This window comes from Hemiscyllium ocellatum, chromosome 39, assembly GCF_020745735.1.
Source record: "Hemiscyllium ocellatum isolate sHemOce1 chromosome 39, sHemOce1.pat.X.cur, whole genome shotgun sequence".
In the NCBI taxonomy this organism is placed as follows: Eukaryota; Metazoa; Chordata; class Chondrichthyes; order Orectolobiformes; family Hemiscylliidae; genus Hemiscyllium; species Hemiscyllium ocellatum.
The window spans coordinates 23,505,732-23,532,220 of record NC_083439.1 but is presented as its reverse complement, the minus strand read 5'-3'; the positions used below and the strand labels follow the sequence as shown (position 1 = coordinate 23,532,220).

Here is a 26,489-nt window from a genome sequence, read left to right as displayed (position 1 = left end):
ATTCAATCATGGCTGATGGGCATTTCAACTCCACTTACCAGCGTTCTCCCCGTAGCCCTTAATTCCTCGAGACAACAAGAATCTATCAATCTCGGCCTTGAAGATATTTAGCGTCCCGGCCTCCACTGCACTCCGTGGCAATGAATTCCACAGGCCCACCACTCTCTGGCTGAAGAAATGTCTCCGCATTTCTGTTCTGAATTGACCCCCTCTAATTCTAAGGCTGTGTCCACGGGTCCTAGTCTCCTCGCCTAACGGAAACAATTTCCTAGCGTCCACCCTTTCCAAGCCATGTATTATCTTGTACGTCTCGATTAAGAAAGCGAATGCAATGTTGTCTCTTATCTCAAGAGGGTTGGAATATAAAAACAGATGTGCTACTGAGACTTTATAAAGCTCTGGTTAGGCCCCATTTGGAGTACTGTGTCCAGTTTTGGTCCCCACACCTCAGGAAGGACATACTGGCACTGGAACGTGTCCAGCGGATGTTGAAGAAGATAACAAGGGTGGGGTGGAGCATTATTTGCTAAAAAAAAAACAATTACAGCAGTGAGAAGGGGTGATATACTAAATGAAACACAAGATGTGGTCTGATGGGTTAAGCTCAGAAAACGTGCAGTCACACTGCTAGACAATTACAGGAGACTCCATAATAGCAGAGAGTTAGAGGAAGCAAATTTCTGAGTGTAAAAACAAAAAAAAGGCAATAATAGTTGGGACTAATCAAAATCCTGGAATTCCCTCCCTAATGGCATTGACAGCCAACCTGCAGCACGTGATTGCAGTGGTTCATGAAGGCAGCTCACCACCACCTTCTCTGGGGGAACTCGGGACTGACAATAAATGCTGGTCCAGTCAGCGACACCAGTGTACCATAAGTAAATATTTTTTTAAAAAGTGAACTATCCAAAATATCAACTGGGATACAGACAGTGTGAAATTCTTGAATTACATTGAAGAGAACTTTTTAAACGAGCACATAAGCTCAGTAACAAGGGGTCACAATTCTAGATTTAGTCATTGGATATTAAGCTGGACAGGTGGATGAAATAGCAGTGGGTGAGTTAGTGATCAAAATACAATCTGATTTAGCATCATTAAGGAAAGTGACAAATATAGAACATGAGTAAATAGTGGTAAGGCAAATCTTACAAAGCTGAGAGATGATACGGCAAAAGTGAACTGGATGCAGCTACTTAAAAAGAAAGTCAGTCAAAAAATCACTGGGAGACATTCAAAATCTAGATTGTGTGCACCCAAAGATAAAAAGGATGGTACTGCCAAATCTAGAACCAACTATCCAGAACCATTCAAGGACAAGTAAAGCAGAAAAAGAGAGATTAAATAACAAAAAAAGTCATACTTTAGGATGTTTAAAATGACTTTAGAAAGTGAGGAGAAAAATAAAATTAGGATAGAAATATATTTTTGAAAATACATTTCTTTAAAAAATAAAAATGTATTATCAATATTTTAGGAGCAAGAGCATGACTAAAGAAAAGAGTTGTGCCTGTCAGCGATGTATATTGTAACTGGTGTGTAGATTCAGAAGCTGTTCACAGAATCACAGAAGATTATCATTCAGTCCATCGTGTCAGCACTCGCTCTTCAAATGACCATCATTACATGGTGCCAATCTCCTGCCTTTTCCCCAAACCCTTGCACATATTTCTATCCAAATAATCATCCAATGTCCTCTTGAATGCTTCAATTGAAATGTTCCTCCATTATATTTCCAAGTAGTGTATTCCATACACTAACTATTCACTATGTAAAAATATATTTTTCTCACATCACCCTTGCTTCTTTTGCACAGGGGCTATGTCAGAATGTTGCCTAGGATGCAGCATTTCACCTATGAAAATCAGCTAGAAAAGCTCAGATTATTTACTTTAAAACAGAGAAGGCTGAGGGGGACCTGATTGAGGTCTTTAAGATTATGTGGGCATTGACAGAGTGGATAGAATGCAATGGTTTTCCCTGGTTGAAGATTCAATATTAAAAGGTGACATGACTTTCAAGTGAAGGTCAAGAGCTTTACAGGGGATTGGAGAATGTTTTTTTTTCATCCAGGGTCTGTTGGGAATCTGGAATGCACTGCCTGGGAGGGCTGTAGATTGTAAATTTCAACCTCTAAAAAATATACAGATAAGCACTTGAAATATGATAACATCAAGGCTATGGGGCAACTGCTGGAAAGCTGCATTCGCGTACACAGGTCAATGCAGACTTGATAGGCTTAAGGGCCTCTTCTGTGCTGCATGGCTCTCCAACTCGGACTTCACAAATGTACAAAGTTGGACAATCCGCAGAAAAGAAGGTTCGTCCTATGAGCTAAGGTAAAAAAAGACTGGAACTCTACTCATTGGAGTTAAAGAAAAATGAGGGATCATATCTTAAAGGGCTTGACAGGGTAAATATTGAACGGACGTTCCTCTCATAGGACAATATAGGACCAGAGACAATCTAAGAATGAAAGGGTGCCAACATAAATCTGAAATGAGGAGGAATTTCTTTTCTGAAGGTTGAGCATTTTTGAAACCTCCTGCCACAAAGCTAGGAGAGCACAGTCCTTGTGCATATTTAAGATTGAGATAGGTGAATTCTTGGTCCATAGTGGGATCACAGTTTACAGAGAAACGGCAACTCAGTCATGATCCTGCTGAATGGCAGAGTGGGCTCGAACAGCTGAACTGCCTTCTCCTCATCCTATTTCTTATGATCTTACAGGATTATAAAGTAATTATGTTTTAATCTCAATAGTTATGCAATATTCTAATAATTGAACGAAAACAAACAGTTGCTACTAATTATGAATTTCATACTTACTCCAAGATATCTACAACAGAGAAATAAATTACTGTGGTCAGAGACTGTTAGCTCATACAGAGTTAAACTCTAATGACCAATGCTTACCAGTTTCTGGTGGAGCAAAGGTATACTGGCTGCTGGAAGACGAGCCTAGGTTCAATTCATCATAGTTTGTTTGCTCTTGTGCTGCAACTTCAGTTTCCTCCTGGACAGCCTGAAGATCTTCTACAGGTGGCGGTTCAAGGGTAACAATATCTGAATCATCACTAGTTGCACCAACAAAAGTACTGTCATCAGCCATTTTACCTTTTGCTGGCTAGAACAAGCAAACAGTAGTCTTTTGTTAAGTTTCCATTTAAAAAATCAGAATCAGCAATAACCTATTCCAGCAAATCAACTAAGCAGCATCTGACTATCTTACACTCTTGCCAGGTGTTTAAAAGTTATTTTGTTAGTACACCTCTGGTAGAATGATTTTAATTTACTTTTAATAGTTGGAATTACAAACTTTTTTACTTCCAAGAGGGATCAATTAAAAAAAAAAGAAAAGAAATAGTAAATTAAAAACTAGTAATTAGGGGATATCAAGCTTATAAAATGTTGACATAAATTCTCTGTCTTCCCCAACACCACTGAACTCAAGAGGAGATTGTACAATGTCTTGTGTTCAATATATGATCCAGGAAGGTTTATGCAGAACAGTACATTTAGAGTTGAAATGGATGAAAGAGCAAGAGAGTGAAACAAATGCAAGCACGCTATATACCACTCAAACTTCCGATGATTGAAAGTGATGCCAATTAATATAAGGAGTGCGTGGACATACCTCAAAAAAGAATATGTTACATTAGGAAAAAAGTGATTTTAAAACTTTACTTCATGAACATTGGTTGAAACTTGAGATGTATAATGCAGTTCTGGCAAAGCAGCTCCCAGGATTATTGCTCTTCTGATCCTCAGCCACAAAGTTGACTTTCATGACCGTGAGAGATTATGTTTAAAGTATTTTTACTGTTCCATATGCTAAATATTTTCTAAGTGTTTGTTGTTTAGACTATTCTCATAAAATGCACACATCACTTCAGCTAAAATCAGTTATGTACAGTTAGAGGCTGTGTGCTACTCAGAAGTGATAAATTCCTGCATACTAATTACTTAAAACAGTAACTGTTTTTAATCAGAGTTTTCATGATTCCATCACCTTTCCTCAATAGCATTAGTGGCAATATTATGCAATTTGCTACATTTTCCACAGAAGCTGTGGGTGTTAACATCTGATTATTTAAATATTGTGCCTCTGTGTTCATAACAGAGAAAATATTCCAATGTACTCTCACCTCAGAGAATAATTCTTTTTCTGCTAACGTAACCGAGGTGGGAAGAGTTTCCATTGGTAGTTCTGGGTGCTCAGCTTCTTCTGCTGAAAAAAAATTATGCAGTGCAAAAACACGTCAAGCTTTTATTAAATTTAAACCATGCAACAAACTATTCAAAAATGAAAATTAAGAAATTGCCAGAGTGAAATCCCCAGGGACAAATCTCATGGTTTACACAGGACTAGCTGCCGGGATTATTTACATTTCTCAGTAAAACACCACATTGCTGGATTTGCAGCAACCAAAGAACACAATGCAGAGTTTCCATTTAATAAAGTACACAACGTGCAAAAGAAGTTTTTTATTTCATAAATTTAAAGTTAAAATTATTCTAACAGATTACAAATTCAAATTTAATTATAATAGGCAAATATAGAAGCTGATTATATTCCATGATAGTGTATCATAGAAAATATTAAAAAATGAATTAAGTGATAATCAAAACACATCAAGTATCTATTGCAATAATTTTATTCGACAGAAATGATAACTAATTCATATTAATAACAAAGTATTTTTCTATGCCAAAACAAGCTTAATTTTCATGTAACTAAATATACATTCCAAAATTAAAATGTCTCATGTGTTACAGCTTGGAACAATTTTAGCAAATTCCTAAGAATCCACTTTTTGTATCAGCTAGCAGTTTGTAAGGTACATAACTGGCTTACTCCTAACCAGAAGGAGACTCATTCAAAGCGTAGCGACAAACATTTCACCTTATAAAACAATAACGTGCTTCTGCTTCACATGTTCGATATTTGGAAATTAGCAGTACAACACCTATTTGCCAGGAAAAACAACGGAAGTAGTTGAAGTTTAAAGCTCTGACCAAACAAAACAGTAAAGATCCTTTGAAACAAAAGCACTTTCTCTCCTTAAATGCAACATTCAGAAATTTAAATCAACCTGTTCAGAGGTGTTATTAAAAGGATTCAAAAGGGAATTGTGGAAGCTAGTATTTGTGCTAACCTACAGATTTACAGCAAAATCCTGGGAAGTACCTAAAAGTCTTTTACTGCCTAATTCAACAAACAGATATCAGTCTGGGAAACATGGCAGACCAAAAACCAATGAAATACATTGTTTGATAGGTCACAACAAAAGAAAAAGCAAGAAAGAAAAGAAATGAACTTGCACTTAAATGACCTGATTGAGAACCATGGAACCTACTTCCTGTTCAATGAAACACTAAGTTGTAACTTGTAGTTACTGCCAGGAAATAGTGGTATAATCCCAGCTCATGTTTTTACTGGACAAGTCAGATGCTAGACTGAAATTGACTTGATACATCATATGTTTTCTCAGTGGTCTTTAACGGAAATACAAGCATACAATGCAGATTTGGTTTTAACAACAAAACAGAAGTTGATTACTCACAAGAAATGAAAATTGAAATAGAACAAACCATGTTTAATGATGATTTCCAAACACACAGTAAAACTCAGTCCCAGTAATCCCAAAAGCACTCCTTTTACAGTATTCACACCAGGGTGAATTCCCTCTATTAGATCTACAGTTTTTCATTTAACTGTCTCTTCATTGAGAATCTGACAGTTTTATGAAGACTCAGGAAGAGGCCAATTTTAGACTTTCTCAGCCTCAAATAACACTTGTGTTTTAACCACACACTTCTGACTGGAATTTTAAAACCAAAACACCCTACACTGCAGTGATCTATATCTTAATAGTTCTTAACTATCTCCATTCTTTAGGAGCAACTGTTTTACACATCCAGCATCAACAAGACTTCTGCAAAACTGCTAAAATTAAACTGAAAAAGGTTTTTTTCCCCAACACAGAGTTATTTCCCCTGATCAAAGAGAAAACAAAAAAAACTTTGACCTTTTACACTGAACATCTAATGAACATTTACTCTGTTCACTGAAAAGCTCATAACAAACAAAATCCCATTGTACATCAGAAAATCACCTACAAAACCACCCACAAGTTGACGCATAAACCTTTTCAGAGAGACTAACCAAAATCTACATGTCCCGAGCAAAAACCAAACTCTAAAAATACATAATGTTAAAACATAGAAAAACCACACACCATACATCACATGTCGAGAAATACAACAGCAAAGATTTTTTTTCAAAAAGTAAAGGTATTATATCATGGGAAGTGGGAACTGTAATTTGTTGCCCATCCCTGTTTGGCCTTCAAATGGGAGACTTCAGAACGCAGTTAACAGTCAAACACACTGCTGTGGGTCTGGAGTCACATATAAGTCAGACCAGGTAAAGACAGTGAAATGGGTTTTTACAATGATTTGATGATAGTTTCAAGGTCACAATTACGAGTGTTCAATTCCAAATTTATGAATTAAATTGAAATTTCACCAGGTTTCATGCTGTGCTGTAAACCCACATCTCTAGAGCACCACTAGTCAAGTGACATTATCACAATGCCACCATCTCCACTCATGTAAGCAAGGTTGGTTGATGAACAAATATTGGCCAAAAGACCAGGAAAACCCCCCCATAACTGGATGGCTAAATTCATGTGATTTATTGATCAAGGTGTAAATTTCTCACACCTGGGAATGAAGGGCAAGGGTAGCTGTGCTAATAAATAGACTTGCCAGCTCCAGGCTTTTGGGCAGAAAGCAAAAGAGGGAGCAAAAGAATAGTGGTTGGTGTCAAAGAGAAAAGAAACCACAGGTTCCTTGCAAGATACTAAAGCCAGATGCAGGAGGGAGGTGATTTTGTTACAATCCTTTTGGGGAATGTTAATGTTTAAAGAGAAATCCAAACACTCCATAATTAATCGACAGAACTAAACCACATAACGCCACGTTTTTATACATAAAAGACTGACATGAAGCACGCACTGTTAACTGAACACTATATTTTTCTTAAAAAGAACTGCATCATCAACTCCGTTCTACCTGTTACCTTCCCTCCCGAACAGGAGTTCCACTCTCTTTTGAAATATTGAAAATTCATTCACTTCATTAAAAGGTCAACAAAGGTATGTCACAGACCTCTGGAATTCACTCCAATTTACCTCCGTATTGCTTGTAATCTTGAGGAAAAAGTAGCTGAAAGCTTTGCTCCAGCTTGCAGCTAGTGCAATAAACTGACAGTGGTCCACAAGATTTAGAAGCTCTTGGCAGATACCGAGCTAGATGGATTACATGTCAGGAAAATGCAAAATTCAATAAAAAGGAAAGAAGGAGGGACATTCTACCACAAAACCCTCTCCTCATCTAAAATCCATCTGGCTATAGCAGTCACATTTATTGGACTAAATTTTACAGGAATCAATCAACATAAATAAAACTAGATAGTTGTTACATACACAATTTTTCTCAACCTAGAAATTAGAGGGAGTGAGCAAGAAGATTAAAGACTGTGCAGCTGGAGAGAAAAAAAATTAAGTTTGCATTGGAACATGCTGTTCCACCCAGCATAAATGTACACAAAAAGTCAAAAATGTATACACTATGTCACCAACTAATCCATCCACTTATAATTTTTAAATATTTAATTTTTTGCTAATAAAAATGTTTATATACTGAAATATACAAAAGTCAGAAATGAAATACCTCCTTCAAAACTTGTCTCACAAATCACAGTTCATTCCACCGCAGTAAATCTGTTTTTTGCATATGTTTCACAATAATTCCATTACCCCAAAGGGACAGAAAGCTTATCTAGTGAACAGCTGGGTCACAAGCACCAGAAACATCCCACAACCATCTCTACAATTAGTTAAACAGGGGAATGCCAACAAGACAAAATTAGAGAAAATTAGCCAGGGTCACCACTCTTGATACAGAATTTTGCAGGGAAAGCATAAACCAGGTGAGAAAAACAAAATAGGCAATGAATTGACCTTTTCCAATTGAAAAATTCCATCTCTGCCCACATATGAATGGCAGTCATTTGGGAAAACTGCTGGTGGGTATCCAATCTTCATGGAACAGTATTCCAGCAGGAGAGGTTATGTAAATAATTGCTTGGTAGTACTGAACTTGAGATCATTAATTGGGCTCAGTATGATAAACTTGCACATGCTAAAAGCTACATAAACAATTACACAGGACCTGGTTATGTAAGCAAATGGAATTTATACATACATTGTACCTTCTTAATAATAAAAAAAACAAACAAGCTTGCCAACTAATCTCTGCTGCATGGCAAGATAACAACACCTTGATGAATTAGATATAACCTTCCTGGTCTGAGAATTAAGACTGATAGATAACTTTTCCTATTGCATCTTCATGGCAATGATGGCTAAACCAATCAACGCCCTCTTCTCATGTTGTGTAAAAAAAGATGTCCCCTTGTTCAAGTCTGTTTCTTGCATTCTTGTTCTGATGAATGCAAGATAAATAGTTTCAACTTCTTGTTTCCTTTTAGCAACGTTTGACAGGATATTTATTTACAGCTCCTTCATAACGGAAGATTAAAACAACAACTTCTCTAATTGCATCCACTAGCTGCTATATTGCTTACCTTGCAATTCAAAAGGTTTGTCAAGTTGTTGATCTGGTGAAGGCTGTGAAATGCCTTCAGCTTCTCCTTTGTCTGAGCTAAGTATCTCCACATCAGAACCCTAAGCAAAGGAGATCATCAATTAACAAGTCACATTTAATCATTTACTTTGAAAAGCAAAGTACATTTAATCAATCAGTTACAGTTTGCAACTTTTCTGTTGGAGATCAACTGGAAGGTGTGCACATCTTGACACTGCATTTTACATTAGACTGTCAACCTGGGTTCAGTCGTACCAACCACTCCTCAGATGGATTGCAATGATACCTAAAAATCAGGGCATGACTTTATCTGCCCAACAGGTAGGTAATTGATGGGGAAATTTCAACAGCTTCCCATGAAAGTGTATAATATGCCACAAATCAATTCAACTCTGTTCAATATGCAACTTAAATATCTCTCAAACCAAGCCAGCTTTAAACTGACAGGTAATATATTTTAATGTATCATATATTCATTCCACAGTGTAGTTACAAAGTCTTCTATCCTTCACATCACACGTCAAAACAATAAGAATGATATTCTAGAGAGCCATTCCCCTATTAAAAGAAAGAAAGTGTTGTCAAGCCTTAGGAAGGAAAGGGTGGACATCATCCTACTGCAAGAGACGCATCTAACTGATCAGGAACATTCGAAACTGGAAGCAGAGAGGTTATGACAGGGTATTCTTCTCCTCCTTCAGCTCCAAGAGTAGAGGGATGGCTATACTGGTAAGAACGAACCTCCCTTTCCAGGTAAGGGAGCAGATTAAGGGCGAACATGGACAGTTTAACATTCTTAAAGCTCTAAGAGAAGAACATGGCGTCTTCAATGCATATTGTCCCCTGGCGCACCCTCTTAAATTTCTAATTGATGCAATCGCTAAATTAACGGATCTTGGGATGCACCGCACAATCATAGGAGGGATTTTAATCGCCTAATAGATCCCGAAGTTGACAAGGTACCAAAGGGCCCAGCAGGTACGCCCACACAATCTAAGCAGTTGGTGGACATGTATGAAAACTTGGGACTAGTGGACGTGTAGAGGCATCTCCACCCTAATGGAAGAGACTTCACTTTCTACTCCAACCTACACAAATGCCATACGCGAATTGACTTTTTTTTTTAATGCCAACTGACAGTTTGGCCAGAACATCGACGTGCAAAATTGAGAATATAGCTGTCTCGGTTCATGCACCAATGGATTTAGATGTTAAAAATCAAGGGTAGGGGAATCGATGGACTGGTTTCTGTTAAAGGGATAGTACATCAGAAGAGAGTTCGGGGCCTTCTGGCAGATCAACTCAGGTACGACCAGTAATCCAGCAATACTTTGGAAGGCCACTAAGATATATTTACGAGGCCTGATTATTTCATATTATGCACCTGGAAGGAGGCAGAGGGAGGAGCAACGATGGATGCTGGAGGCCCGGCTATAGATAGCTGAGGAAACATATTATAATAGAACCTCTTTGGTCAAGTTGCAGTGAGTCACGGCCCTCCGGGCGGCTCTCCACTCACAAGTGGCTAAAAAAAGTCTCCTCTGCTAAACAAAGATGGTTTGAATTTGGAGGTAAGCCAGGTAGACATCTAGCATATTTGGCTCGATGGAAAAAAGCTCCCCAATCTATTATGTCAGTTAGGGAGAAGGCTGGCACAGTTACACGGGAGTTGAAGAAGATCAATGTTAGATCTAGGGAATACTTCACAGAGTTATATTGGTCGGAAGGAGGCGAACACAGTGCAGTGAGAATGCAGCCCTTTTTTGAGAATCTGGACCTCCCCAGTATAAACACGGAGCAGGCTTTCCTATCAAATGCAAATATAATGGTACAGGAAGTAATAAGGCATTCCCAGGGTGGCAAAGCACCTGAGTCAGATGGATCCCCAAGTGAATTCTATAAGAAACTCAAATGTGGTGGTGGAGCCATTTATGGGGATGTATAGCTTTTCGTATGCACAGGACTGTCTGCTGCCCTGTCTCAGGGAGGCTAATATCTCCCCCATTTTAAAGAAGGGGAAAGACCCCGAAGAATGTGCTTCACATAGATCAATTTCACTGCTGAATGTAGATTTTAAAATTCTATCCAAGATGCTAGCTGTGAGGTTGGAAAAGGTCTTGCCCATATTATATAAGATCAGATTGGCTTTGTTAAGGGCAGTAGCTCATCCAACAATATCAGGAGGGTACTGAACATCGTGCAAGTATGCCAGCAAAGATTGATCCCTGGTTTGGTGGCATCCCTAGATGCAGAAAAGGCGTTTAATGTGAAAGAATGGCTGTATCTGTTTGGGGTCTATGGAAAATAAAGAGCATGAAAGCATGGGAAGGGTTAAAGCACGAAGACCACTGGCAATCTGTGGACTGTGCAAGGTAGGATGGGATAAGAACAATGGAATGCTCTTACACCAATTAGCAGAGTAAGATTAAGGCTGAAAGGTCACTATGGGGAGATGAGATAACAGGGAAACTACCTCTACTAACTTAACTGTGATTATGACAAGATTGGGACCATAAATATTTGGGACATGACATCAAATACCTAATAGTTAGTAGAGTCAGCTTGAGAAAGGATACTAATGTAATAGATGGAATAGCTAAATATCGATCATGACAGGTTAGTCTGGAATGGAAGATCACTGGAGCAGAGACGATAATAAATATCTAATCATGCCATTAGGAAAATATTAATTAGAATGAAAGACCATTGTTGCAAGAGTTAACACTAAATATCTAAGTGACATTAGAATTACGTTAAGTAGAATGTACAACTAAACAGATAATGGGAACGAACATCACTGGTTTATTGCGTAGCTAGAGTGAGGTTCTTTGATTAATATAGTTAGACATTCTGATAAGCAAACAGAAACATGATTTAAAAAAAATTTAAAAACCACAGACCCTGGCGGCTCCTGGGCATTTGAGAATCTGCTTTCTCAGTGTCACGGTTTTTTGTTTGTAAATGAAAAACCCACTTCTTGAAGAACTCTCTGCGTCTCCTGGTGATTCTCTACATTTTCTCCACAACAGGTCCTAGAGCACTTTGATCTGGGGGGAATCCTTTGCCAGATTGTTGGCGGTATTGTATAATGGTCTTAAGGCGGCAGTCATTACAAACAGTGCTAAGTCAGATAACTAACATTGGGGGAGGTTGTCGACAGGGGTTTCCTCTCTCACTGCTGTTATTCACCTTGGAAATTGAGCAGTTAGCTGAGGCAATCCGGACTGATCCCGAAATAGTAGTGCCAAGGGTGGGAATGGGGGAGCATAAGATCACCCTATATGCTGACGACGTCCTTTTTGTTCTTGGCCAATCTGGAGAAGTCTGTTCCTTGACTGATTCAAAACAATTAATTTCTTGGATTACAGGATCAACTTTACAAAATCAGAAGCCATACCAGCAGTGGAGGTGCCTAATCTGAAGGATGGAATGCAGTTCCCGTTTAGATGGCTGTCAAAAGGTTTTTTTGTATTTGGGAATTTTTATACCCTTTCCTTCCACCAGCTGTATAAAGCTAACTATGTACAACTATTGGAGAGGATAAAACAGGATTTGCAGCAATGGGAGGGTTTACCGGCAAATAGCCCAGATTAAAATGAAAGTTCTTCCTCGCCTGTTACACTCCATGAGAATGCTCCCAGACGAGTGTTATGGAGGCTCAATGGCTGGCTAGGGTCCTTTATTTATACCACAGGAGCCCTCTAATTTACTAAATTGTAGCTTTCACAGGGCGAGGGAGGGGTGGATATTCCAGATTTGAAGAAATATCAAATAAGCGCCCTGTGAGCATATGTTGGTGACTGGCTATGGGAGAATTGGGAGTCAATTTGGCTTGACATCGAAGCCTCGCAGTCAAGATGTCCTCTAGTTAATTTATTATTTATGGATAAGATGAAATCCATGACAGAGCAGTGTAAGAATCCAATCATTTTAAATGTGGTGAAAGCCTGAAGGATAATGAGGAAAGATGAGGGCAATTGGTCTAAGACCTCGCCGTTTACCCCGTTGCTGGGATCCCAAAGAGTTAAACCTGGAGCAATGAACTCCGGCTTTAAGTTATGTGAGAATAAGGGAATCTCATGCCTGGGAGATTTGTTTGAGGGGGGAGGTCTTGATGTCATTTAGTCAGTTAAGCCAGAAATATGGATTATTTAATAGGGACCTTTTCCAGTACTTTCAGATAAGGGATTATATACAGAGGAAGACTTGGCTCAGTGTTACAAGTCAGACATGGAGAAAAGAGTACGAGTGTACGGATGCTCTTTCAGCCAGTACTTTGTATCATTTACAGAAAGGTTATGCCTTGGGGGACACTGTTGGAAGTGAAGTCGAGAGCTAGGAAAGGATATTTCATCGGAGGTATGGAAAGATGGATATACAGGGAAAAGTAAGGAGAATTTCAGTATCTAACAGGGCGCAGGCCATGCAATTGAATCTTACACAGGGCCCATATGGCGCCAAAGAGGCTAGCTAAGTTCAAGAGGAGTGTCATCAGGATGTCCCAAATGTAAAATTAGTGCAGACACTCTTATACACTGCTACTAGTAAAGTTGTAAGATCCAGAGACACTGGAGTGCTGTAGTAAGGGAGCTAAAGGACATCCTGGGGATTGAAATTAACATGGATCCAGTATTTCAACTTCTAGGTTTGCCAAATTTACCCTCTCTGGGGGAACACGGGAAGAAATTGTGTAACATTCTTATCCACTGTGAGAGGAAGAACATTCTAGTGAATTGGACGCCAGAAAAACCATCAGGTCTTATGGGGTGGTGTAGGTTGGTGATGAGCATCTCCCCCAAAACCTCACAAACATGGTGCACCACAAAACTGAACAGTTTTATAAGATGTGGTGGCCCTCTTTAAATTATATTCACGCAGACTTATCAGCAATATTAATTAGGGCTATGGTATAGCTTTGGGAATGAGTATGGGTGCCGGTGGTGCCCTGGGAGGAGGAGGAGGCTGGGAAACAAAAGCGTACAGGTACAATAGCTGGTGCTTCCAGGGATGAAAACCTCAGTGGAGGTTCGAGGAGTGAAATAAATTAAATTAAATTAAAATTAAATTATACCTCACTACTGTATTCTAAGTTACTTGAATTTAGTTTGAGTTAATATTCATCTAGTTTGTTTGTAGTTTAGTTTAAGTTAAGTAGATATGTTTGTTCTGGTAGAATAATAGGTCGTTCACTAATAATAGTATCACGTTATGACTTTGTTGTACTCTCCCTACTTTTCAGTCTTTTGGTGGATTTTTCTTGTGTATATAGATGTTTTGTACAAAAGGTCTTTAATAAAAATATTTATAAAAGAAAATGATATACTGAACCATCTTTTGTCATAAGTATAGATCCCTGAAAATGGTAGCTTGGTTCCTGTGCCAAGCAACTGAGGTCAAACCACTCCTTAACGTTTCCGTTAACGGGAAGCTAGACTCAATTCTCTAGTTTTGCCAGATACCTCAAATCACTTTTTGCGAGATGTATTGAAGACAAATCAGAACAAAAATCATTAAATGCTGCATTTCTCATAGCAATTCAATCAATGCGTTAAAGAGACACATTAGTCTCAATTTGAAACCTTTGTAATAGTTGGGAGAACTATCAAATCTAGTAATCCAATCCAAACAGTGCAACCACAGACTTTGCAATTAAACAACATGGGCCTTTTAGCAGGAACACTTTTGTTAGTAATTCCCCATTACTTTTGTCATCCAAAGGTTAACTGTTAGCAAAAGATATTAAAGGATATTGGACAAAGAAAGGTCTATGGAGTTGCACTGAAGATCAGCCATGAATTCACAGAACAGTGAAATAGGATTGAGGGGTTAAATGGTCTCTACTTGTTTCTATATTCCAATATTCTTTCAGGAAGCTCATCTAGATTCCCAAATCCATGCCACACACAATTGCATCAAACGCACCATTTATACCAACATTTCCCAAAATAAATTCGTGTTTCAACTGACAGCTGGCCTGCAATGGAAATTCCCTTCAGAAAGCAACTAACCTTCAATTAAGTATGTATGGATTTGTTTCACAGAAAGTTAACCTGGCACGAAGTAAGACAGTGAAAACATATTTAACTAATGTGTTTATATGAGGTCACTTTCAACAATTCATTAAGAAAAATAGGGAATAATGTGCTCAAACAAAAGGGATGGAGAGACTATTTACCAGTACACTAACAATATATGGACACCAAAGGTGAAAACAACTATAAAAGATATTAATAATTACTAACAGATCCATCTTTAAAACTAAAGGTTTAAACATTGAATCTAGTGGATTGAGTGCCTCTTCTTGAGATTTATTATGAAAGTTAATAACATTTTATCCACATTATAAACTACATCTTTTGTGATGCAAAACATCCTGTTACAATGAAATGAGAAAGGTTTCCATAATTTTTAACAGTACCGAATGTACATTAAAGGTTGGACAATTTCAATATGTATATTGCATAACATCAATTAGAAAAAGAGGGTCTTAAAAAAAGTATCATATTACTACAATATTTCTGGCCGCAATGCAATTAATATATTGATAGAGAAATTTCACACTTGGATTGATCAAAACTTTTAGATAATACTGTATATGAAAATTGCAATGATGTACAGGATTAAAGCTCCATGGTTCGTAGAACACTATTTTTTCATGTAAAGTGCAAAATAATGTAAAGAGCAGTTATTTCAGCTTTAATTCCAGGATTCCACTTAGGAATGGAAGTTAACAGCGAAAAAAAAAGGAGCGAGTATTTTGAATATAAAAAGATGATTACTTGTCTGGGAAGTTTCAAAAATAAGTCATCACCACCAGCTTTGTGGTTGATATTTACCTCAGATACCGTTTCTTCCAGAAAACCAAACTTTAGATCTGTCCCAAGAGGGACTTTAAGATATGAGCATCAATAAATAATGCAAATCAGCATAATTTATTAATCGGATACCAAAATAAGAAATCAACTCAAAAGGTAGTATTGCCAGATTAATTTAATACCATTCCATATGCTTATCTATATTTTCCAGTTAACATACCAAATAATTTCCACTCAGGTCAGGAAGGACAGAAAGACACACTTTGTCCTTCATTAAGGCAGTTTTTCCATCATTAAGGCAGACAATCAAAGAACAACAATTTTAGCTAGAAATAACATCTCCCAAAATATACTCAGTATTATTCTGATCTATTTTCACTGCTGTTCCAGAATCTTTAAAAAATAGACATTTATGTATACTTGCACGTTGAAACATATAGCATATAATCACATATCATTTCATCTTGTGATGTTTCTACTATACCAGACAGTTACAACAAACATAAGAGTAAACAGAGCTGAAAAGATGTTGCAGGAAAAGCGCAGCAGGTCAGACAGCATCCAAGGAGCAGGGAAAAAAAAAGAAAAACAAACAAAAAAAATCCGACGTTTCGGGCATGAGCCCTTCTTCCTGAAGAAGAGCTCATGCTCAAAATGTCGATTCTCCTGCTCCTTGGATGCTGCCTGATCTGCTGTGCTTTTCAAGCAACACATTTTCAGCCCTGATCTCCAGCATCTGCAGTCCTCACTTTCTCCTAATAGTGAACAGAAACTATTATGCCCTAATTCTGTATATGACGGATCTATTCCATTTTGAAAAAATAACATTCTTTCACACAATGTGGACATCACTGGCTAGGCCAGTACTTATTGCTTATCTATAATTGCCTCAGAGAAGGTAAATTTAATTCTTTTCAAACTGCTGTTGTCCTTGTGGTGTAGGAACACCCAAAATACAAGTTCCAAGATTATGACCTAGCAACTGTGAAGGAATGGCAATATAGTTCCAAGTCAGGATGGTGTATGGTTTACAACGGAAGTTGTAGTTGGTTTGGGCCCCATGTATGTATTGCCCTTGTCCTTCTAATTAGCAGAAGTCAAAGGTTTGGACAGTGCTGTCAAAGGATCCTTGGTGAGTTACAGCAGTGCACCTTTTTAGAAATTATCCACTGCTGCAACTTTGCATCAGTGGTAAAGGGAGTGAATATTCATCATTCCTGGATGATTTCGAGCTGGAGTGTTGTTGGAGCTGTAGTGGAGAGTATTCCATCATCCTTTTGACTTCTGCCTTGTAGATGATGGAGAGACTTTGGGGTGGAGAGGAATTGATTTACTCTCATTAAAATTCCTAGCCTCTGACCTGCTGTTGTCACAACAATATGTAACCAGCTAGTCAAGATCAGTTTCTGTCAATGACAATCACCCAGCAACAGTAAACATCCAGGATAGACAAACGACATTTAAAAATAACAAAGGTTGCAGTGTTACTTTAAATAGTTTGTTCAATAAAGATTTAATACACAATATCCAATTTTTCTCATTACAACTACTTTATCTCTTAAAAATATGACCGGCTTTCTCTCATATGTTAATGATATATTTTAATCAGAAGCTCTTTATAAATCTTTTCAATGAGGGACTTTTTTTAAATAATTGTGAAGATCTTGCATTTGTGACATCAATCTAGACACAAATTCTGTACTCCAAGTAGAACATAGTTAGGACTTCAAAGTTTGGGAGAAGATTTGTAGCTCAGGTGCTCGTTGCTGTGGTTCTGTTCGCCGAACTGGGAATTTGTGTTGCAAACGTTTCGTCCCCGGTCTAGGCGACATCCTCAGTGCTTGGGAGCCTCCTGTGAAGCGCTTCTGTGATCTTTCCTCTGGCATTTGTAGTGGTTTGTCTCTGCCGCTTCCGGTTGTCAGTTCCAGCTGTCCGCTGCAGTGGCCGGTATATTGGGTCCAGGTCGATGTGTTTGTTTGTCTTAGCGTCTCTCGCCCATAGGTGTTCAAAGTTTGGGAGAAGATTTGTAGCTCGGGTGCTCGTTGTTGTGGTTCTGTTTGCCGAGCTGGGACCTGGACCCAATATACCGGCCACTGCAGCGGACAGCTGGAACTGACAACCGGAAGCGGCAGAGACAAACCATTATAAATGCCGGAGGAAACATCACAGAAGTGCTTCACAGGAGGCTCCCAAGCACGGAGGATGTCACCTAGACAGGGGATGAAACGTTTGCAGCACAAATTCCCAGCTTGGCGAACAGAACCACAACATAGTTAGGACTTTCACAATATATACGAAATACTACATCGTAGGTACGCACAAATATATTTTTCTAGTCACTTGGGAAGAAAAGGAAATAGTGGCAAGATTGTTAATTAAGTGACCAATTCCAAAGAAAACTATGCAAATATAGACATTGGATAATATAGACTATTGCACAATGTGAAAGAATAGTGAGGGGTGGGGATTTCCCTTACCTACTTATGTGCACCAAAGTCAGAAAAACTTATAAAAGACCTGGAACATGATTCTGTAACAGAGTATGCAAAGCAAAATCTTGCCTTTTTTAAAAAAAAATCACAAGTTATTGCATAATTAGTTCTTACATCTCACAATTCTTAATAACTCCATTCTTCAGTGCACAGATAAACCACAATTATAATATATCATAGAGATTAAGAAATGAAATAAGAAAAGTATAATATACTTCATGGTTAATTATGGTCCAACCACAGGATGATTCACTATCGCTGGAACTCTCCGACATCTTTACGCCAAGGTAACTGCAAAACAAACAATATCCAAATTAGCAAAAGAAAATCAAAGTTTAAGTCCAATACTTTTCCATGCCACAATCATTTTGTTTGGTCTGTTGTTAATAACACATGTTCCTGGAACCCAAACAACACTATTTAAACTCAAATGGCACTCATAAAAAGCCAACACACATATGCCAAAAGGAAAAGCTTTGTATTCTGTTTAAATTAAAACTAGGGAATAATTAAAATTTATGCCAATTTTAAAACAAAACTTTGGATTAATAGTACACACACGGTATATAGTAAGAACAGTTTGTTTTTGTTTGAGTAATCATGTGACCCATCTTTCCTCCCTGCACCTTATCTAGATGGCAAGGTCACTGTTCACAAGAACAGCTGCACAGCACAGTTCAAACTTAAAATAAAATTGGGGCTTTCAACAATATTATATTTATATATAGATGTTAAATTTATCACTGTGACGACACCTTTAGACTGCATGTATAAGCCAATCTAAAACTCAAGAGTGTTCTAGCAGCTACCAATGTGAACTTGAACTTAAACGTGAAAGACAACTAGGCGTTGAGTTATTTTAATCACAAACATGCAAACAAGGAACAGGAATGAGTTATTTTGCTCCTCAAGCCAATCAAGGGCAAGCTCTTTTTAATTTGATTTTCTTTCATAGACTAAATGTCATACCCAAGATACAGACTCAATGTTTACCCAACTTATTTACCTCCTTGCATCCTACCCCATTCATAACACCCAGATTTGCCCAATATTTCAGAAAGTTTTTCAATTGTGTAATAGATTAGATTAGATTACTTACAGTGTGGAAACAGGCCCTTTGGCCCAACAAGTCCACACTGATCCAGCGTAGTGTAACCCACCCAGACCCATTCCCCTACATTTACCCCTTCACCTAACACTGCGGGCAATTTAACATGGCCAATTCACCTAACCTGCACATTTTTGGACCGTGGGAGGAAACCCTCGCAGTCATAGGGAGAATGTGCAAACTCCAACAGAGAGGCGCCTGAGGCGGGAATTGAACCCGGATCTCTGGCACATTCACTTTGCATTCAAAGTGAAAGTAACATAGAAACTCATGAAACTTCTATTAAGAGTACACTGCTACATAAGTCTGTTTACTGCAATTGTTCAGGATTGTACAGATTACAGGCATTATTTTTGTAGAGCAATACAACTTTCAGCATTATTCACCTGAAATGGAAAACAGGTATACCATGGGATCTGAAAGATGCCAAAAGCTTTTACCACCTTCCCTATACGTTTAATCACATTGGTGACAAAAGAAAATGCCACACTACTCTCAATGCATATGGTATTCCTAACTGTACTGTAACTACTGTATGGAATTAAATTGAAAGCAAAAACACAGATCTCAAATGTATACTTTATGGCTAATCCTAGTTGTTACTGATCAGTTATGGGAGCAATAAATCAAACTCTCTGGCACATATTCAAAGCAGCAATGATCTTACTGAATGGTGTAGCAGCCTCGAGAGGCTGAGTGGTTTACTGATGCACCTAATCCATGCATGTAACGTCAGTGTTTTGCACTAGAAAACTATTAGAGGCTAAGCATTTAGATTATGTGCTTACAGAATACATGAACAAATGGAGACCATATTGAATCACGGTTGCTTAGATCAGCATCCATTCAAACTATCAAATCCAATTTTCAGGAATCCAATCCTGGAGGCATCAAATCAAAATACAGGAAGGATTGACAAAGATTGAAATTTTACCATTAGATGTCCTTTATTATGCCTTGTAAATAATAATTATGTGCTAGTAGCAAAACAGATCAGCATCGTGTATTCTTCTACAAATTACAATAGAACCCTGATTGTCCAGCAGGATAAAGGGCAGTTGAACCATAATTGGTACACAATTAAATTGAAGTTCAATGCTGATACTATTCCACACTCTAGTCCTTGAACAGAAGAAGTGACAGTTCAAATTTTAAAATGGTCTCAGTAAACGACAGGACCCATTCTGAGGTGTATGATATCATGCAGTGAACTTTATTCCAAACAGATTTAGTAACAGGCAGCAAGTGATTAGCCTGTGTCACATGAGTATGCATGGAAGTTTTATAGAGGTCTATAGAAGACCGAGGTGAAATTGCAGCTCAAACGCTAAAAGATTTAACATGCTACAAATTCCCAACTCGTAGCAATCCAGTTTTCATATAATGGTTTGGAATATGTATTTTTGAAATAATCAAAACTGGGGTTGTATTTAGTACAGATAAGAAGAAGGTTAACACTTGTTAAAAAGTTTGCAACATTATGCAATATTTTAAGAGGAAAAGTGCTTTCAATAATTGCGAAATCAGTAGTGAAACTTCATAGCAAAAATTACACCGCAAAAAATGAGGACAAGAATAATTACATGCATTGTTCTGTAAATAGCCTACTGTGCCACAATGTTAAATGTGGCATGTCAAGAAATCTTAAATTTCATATACCCACAAATATCTATCTTTCTGTTTAATTACCAATGTAAGTTCAAAATACAATGTTCACTCATCCAGCACTCAGTAGTGATTGATAATGTACACATTAAAAACTGAATCTTCAGCATTTATTCCATGCATGGATGATCCTGATTTTTGACTGGGATACAATGTATTTTGAAGGTTTCTTCCAAATACTGACATCAAAAAGAAAAATAAACTATTTTCAAAGGAAAACAAAATATGGATAAGATTAGGTTACAAAGTCTAAAATTGCACTTTTAAAAAAATTAGAAATTAAAAATTGGAACGGTGTTGTACAGAATTGAAAAGACTACAATGCAAACTGAAGTTTAATTTTAGTTTTAGTATATTTTGAATCTGAATTCATCTTTGGTTTGCAGTGGTTCCACTTTACACATTTATGATAAAAAGGACAACAAATTTAGGCTTTTTTTATTGGTGGATCAGTAGTTCCCAGCCAAAGAATATCCCTGCTCTTTAAAATAACAATATACTGCTTCCATTTCCAAAAGGCAACAATCCAAAACAGGTAAAAACAAGGATTGACCAAGTATATTAAACACATAAAACAGACAAAAAAAAACCCATAGAAAAATACCAATGATATCGGGCAGAAAGTTACAAATGAAATACAAAGTAGGAACAAAATGGGATAAGACACATTGGTCATTGTTTTAAGGGCTGTTTCAACCATCCTCCGCTATTTCCGTGTTCCAGTTATTACTGTGAGCATGCACTTGTGCCTCTTGGAAATATTACCCTAATCTCAGCACTCTATTTAGGGCAGGACGATGGCACAGTGGTTAGCACTGCTACCTCACAGTGCCAGGGACCCAGGTTTGAGTGGCTGTCTCTGTGGAGTTTGCACATTCTCCCAGTGTCTACTTAGGTTTTCTCCTGGTGCTCTGATTTCCTCCAACAGTCCGAAGATATGCCGGTTAGGTGCATTAGCCATGGTAAGTGGGGTCACAAGGGTTACATCTGGGCGAGATGATCTTTGAAGGATCAGTGCTGACTTGAGGGGCCAAATGGCCTCTTTCTACACTGTCAGGATTCTGTGAAATACTTACAGTTTAAGATTGATTTAAAGATGCTAAATATTCTGCACTGTTTTAGTAGCTTCATTACCACAAGAATACTTATAACATTCATTAATCACAAATCAAACGAGAATCTAAAGATTAAATTCACAATCATAAATGACAGAAGGGATTAACTAAAATGTTTTAGGCAAATCATTCACTGACGCAAAGGAGACGAGTTTGGGGCAAAAACAGCAGTTAGGAGAAAGTGAGGTCTGCAGATGCTGGAGATCAGAGCTGAAAGTATGTTGCTGGAAAAGCACAGCAGGTCAGGCAGCATCCAAGGAGCAGGAGAATCGACGTTTTGGGCATGAGCCCTTCTTCAGTAATCTTTTCCCGAAACGTCGATTCTCCTGCTCCTTGGATGCTGCCTGACCTGCTGCGCTTTTCCAGCAACACATTTTCAAAAACAGCAGTTAGGCAACTTGGTTTTACATTAAAAATAACAGCAAAATAAGTTCTCAAACAAGTGACAAAAGTCAATATTATAAACGAGTTGAAAATAAAACCAAATAGGTTAGTAGAGATGAAGGAATAATACAAGAGGCACAACTGAAATTACTGAGAATAAAATAGACCTCCTTAGCCCAAATTCTCTTCCAGTTCTAAGCAAATTTTCTGTTTGAATAAAACCAAAAATAGTTACTGAAATTATAGTCATTGAGATAATGCATTGTTTGCCCGCCTGTATCCCACAGTCATTCCAGCAGGCTGAATTACCTCCTCCTGTGTTGTAACCATTGAATGATATAATTTTCCACTTTGTTGAACTGTCAATGACAGTTATGCTGCTGGAGAAAAATGCCAGACAAAAACCAGGAGTCATATGGGGAAGGGAAAAGAAGCAGGACCACTTCAGAGCTAACAAGATAAAAAGGTTTTGCAACCTCAAGCATAAGAAGGATATGATATCCTTGTTTCCCAAGACAGTCATTGCATGTTCCATAAAAGATTGAGATTTCTATCTGACTCCTTGGTAGGCTAATAGCAGAATTAAGAAATTCTTGATTTTTGACTTAGATGCACATATTGCGTCCTTAAATCATATTAGCCCCATTCTATGGTTTGTCCCTGGCATCACATAGCAATCATGTTTTAAGAATTAGGTGTTTCATGAGAGTTTGAGATGGTAAGTCTTCATTAATGATCCTTCCAGACCCATGTTGTAATTATTGTCAGCACTACTGTGAGGAATGGCTCATGGAAAAGTGTGAAAAGTTAGGGAGCAATGACTTAGCTGTGACCTGTCTTCCCAGGGAAATTAGGGAAGTGCAGAAAGCCCTGCCCAAAATGCAGATCATGGTTTGCAAAACAAGAAGAAAAAAGGAGATAATGTCAACAACAGCAACTGTTCCTCGTCGGCTGTTGCTGTGAGAGGACGGTTTCATCAACAACTGTGATCAGAGATTTGGCTGTGAAGAAGGCGCTTTTTGCGGAGGTCCGGTTTAATTCCAGCCTTCCTCAGTAAACCGTGCAGTCTGAGAGGTGCGCATTACTCCCATTGCCACACACAAAATAGAAAACGGGGGAAAAGAGTGGAGGGTGGGGAGGAGGGAGTTGCGTCAGTGAGAGTGCAGTCAGATCATGCAATCGTTTGCAATCTTGTGTGTGTGAAGGAAAACCAGAGCTAGCGGGGTCTGAACAGGCTGAACCAAAAATAAACAAGTGACTTTGCGAAGCTTCCCCCTCCCCAGCGCGCAGCAATAATAACAGGGACGGCGCCCGAGCGGTTTTAACTGGGGGAGGAGTCGGGGAAATGGGTCATTCGAGGCAGGAGAAGGTTAACCTGAGCCCGAGGCCCTTCAGCCTGCCCCCTCCCCTCGGCCTTTCCCAGCTCAGACCAATCCCCTCCCTCCCTCACCACCGCCCACGGTCCGTCACCCCGGGAGACAGCGACGATCGCGACCCCCATTCCCCGGGCCTCGACCCCGAGCCTCACCTGCCGCCTCTCCCTTCAGCCGGCGGTAAGTCAAACGCTTGTTGTTGACCCGTTAAAAAACAACAGCCTCCAGAGGCTGCGGCCAGCCCGCACCCCTCCCCCTCCTCTTGTGATGTTTTGACTGACGCTGCCGAACGAGGCCCCGCCCCCTCCCGGCCGGGCGGTTACGCGCAACCCCGCCTCGCCGCGCGGCATTCTGGGATTTGCAGTCCCAAACCCAACCGCTTCCCCGCTCTTCCCCCGCCCCCGGACTACAACCCGAATGCGCCGCGCAAACACCCGCCGAACACGCCCCGTCGTGACGAACAACCAATCAAACGCCGTTACCAAGGCGCCGCTGCCACAACAAACAGCTCGAGCCGAACAATGCTTCCATGGTAACCATGGGCTAAGGGTTTCAGCTGACTGCATTGGTTACAATATTTCCCTCTGGATACTGCTTCACTTCACAGTCAAACTGGTACTTGGCCAAAGGGGAGCTGCAGGGGTCTGTGAACGCCCCAGAAAGGGGGGAAACAAAACAAAGAATTGCGGGTGCTGGAAACCAGGAGCAGAAAGGACCGTGTAAAAACCGTGTTCCACCTGGGAAGACCTGAACTTTCCTATTGAAAGGGACCATGAGCTGTCATCCCAGTCGAGCGACTGCTCGAAAAGTTCAGTTCAAAAGCCCGAACTGTGATGATGATCCCACTGCTCCCCAGGCTGAGCGCAGGGATGACAATACCATCTCATCCCTCGCTGGAAAGGTTCACTTTGAAGACTCGGTGTGTGACAATCCCAAACTGCCCTTTTCAAGAGTTGAGTCGACAAATTGTGAAGTTGATCCTAATTCACCCCTTGCTCAGAAGGATCAGATTGAAGACTCAATATGCAAGGATTTTAACCAATCTTTTGCGCCCAAGGTTGAATCTAAGGACATGATGTGTGACGATGTTGATTTAGCCCATGCTCAGAAGGTTCAGTGTGATGAAGTGCGGGATGATTTCAATCCAGCTTTTGTTGCAAAGGCACCTGATGACAGTGTGTGTGATGATGTCCGTTTATCCTTTGCTCCCAAGGGTGAGTGTAAGAACTCAGTCCGTGATGATCACAGTCAATCTCTTGCTCCAGAAGTTGAACATAAAAAGGAAACGAGTGAAAGTAGTCCTATTCCAGCCACTGCTGCTAAAGCAGAGGATATGGAGAAGCCGTGGTCTCCCTGCGCGAATCCTGGTAACCCTGTCTTTTCTTGCATGGCGAAATTCCCGACGGCGGCATTCCCTGTTCCGTTCGTTAAACCTCAAAATCCACTCTTCAGAACCACCAGTGCATCATATGGGTCCAACCAACCCACATGTGAAATTGCACCTTCAGTCTACAAACCACTAACGCAGTCCTTCTCTGCAATGCTTCAAACTGGCGGGATGTACCGAAACCGTTCCCTAAATACTGGCTCGGACAAAAGGAGAGTGCACGATTTACTCCCCCTTTGACTTGAGACTGGGAGCAAGCCGTCGTGGTTCGAGAGTGCATTGGTTCGAGAGTGCATGTGGTATTGTAACAGTCAACTGGTGACATTTTCTGCTAATATTTGTTGGCACCATGAATAGAACATTTTAGTTTTGTCTGTGGGACTGGGGAGAGATTGTGCAAAGTTAGAATTTATGTACATGTATCACGTGTACAACTGTATTCTTGTCATAATTTCTTTCAGGCATGCTTGATAAAGCAGCATTCGGAAGAACATAGACAGACCCAACAAATGTCAAGAACGAGCAATCAAATGTTTTCTTTCACATAAAATCTTACAAACTCCTACACCGGATAGTGCTGTTGCACCTTGTATTCGTTTAGCATGCAAAATCTGCTGGCTCTTACAGATGCATTTCAAAAGCCTCCCAGCACAATACCACTTCCCCTTCTCACCATTTCCTTTCTCAGCAGCAACTTGTAAAAACAATCGTTCAGTCCCCAACCCCAAATCCCACTCTTACATTTCTGTCCCTATGTTTGTAATTTAGATAAAATAGTTCCATATGTCATTCTCTTACTCTTTGTCGGTAATTTGTTTAGGCTCAATTTCTAATTTGTGATCTGAAATACCAATCTGATTTATCCTGTTTAATTTTAAAATACCTCCAAATTTCAACAATTTAAAGACTAGTGCTACTTCAACAATTAATACTGTCCAAAACCATCCTATAATTTTAAAGACCACCCATTTTGGCAGCCCTGCTCTCGCTGACTAAGTAATGTATTGAGATTATTGCATATATTATGTAGCTCCTGAATATGACACACTTGCTTCTGGTCCCAAATATACATTGTTCATAATTTCCCTAATTTAAACAGCATGTAATTCAATTACTGTGTGAAGCTATTGGGATTTGGTGTGTCAATAAAATCCAGTTTAAATTAAATTACAATTGTGTTTGTTTATCCCACAATGCTAAAAGTACAGTCTGAATCCAGATTCAGATTGACCAACTATTTTGCTTTGGTGTTATATGGACCATGTCTCTATTGTACTGTTGAAGTAGTGATGGAATTAACTTAAACAATTCGGCAATGTTCATCCTCCTACATATACTATAAACATTTGAAATGCTGCATGAAAGGACTCTAATAGGTAGAGCTTGCATATTTAAAAAAACTATCTTGCTTTTATGTGTGTTCTGGAGCTGCTGGTGGGATACACTTCAGAGGATTACTGTGGCCAAATGTCCT

The 26,489-nt window shown here is 39.1% G+C and overlaps 2 protein-coding genes across 2 annotated transcripts in view; one reads left to right on the top strand and one right to left on the bottom strand.

Annotated features, from left to right (window-relative positions):
* Positions 1-23,899, bottom strand: part of ccpg1 (cell cycle progression 1) — a 57,932-nt gene extending 34,033 nt beyond the window's left edge. Inside the window, exons 1-5 of the mRNA XM_060852760.1 lie at positions 23,784-23,899; positions 18,199-18,274; positions 8,657-8,756; positions 4,149-4,231; positions 2,917-3,127 (exon numbers count right to left, since the gene is read on the bottom strand). Coding sequence (XP_060708743.1) covers positions 2,917-3,127; positions 4,149-4,231; positions 8,657-8,756; positions 18,199-18,258 — 454 coding nt within the window. The 5' untranslated portion in view covers positions 18,259-18,274; positions 23,784-23,899. The remainder of the gene's footprint in view (positions 1-2,916; positions 3,128-4,148; positions 4,232-8,656; positions 8,757-18,198; positions 18,275-23,783) is intronic.
* LOC132834129 (uncharacterized) lies at positions 23,814-25,656 on the top strand. The gene has a single exon (XM_060852761.1). The coding sequence runs from the start codon at positions 24,401-24,403 to the stop codon at positions 25,253-25,255; it is 855 nt and encodes a 284-aa protein (XP_060708744.1). The 5' UTR covers positions 23,814-24,400; the 3' UTR covers positions 25,256-25,656.
* Positions 25,657-26,489: the final 833 nt, after the last annotated feature.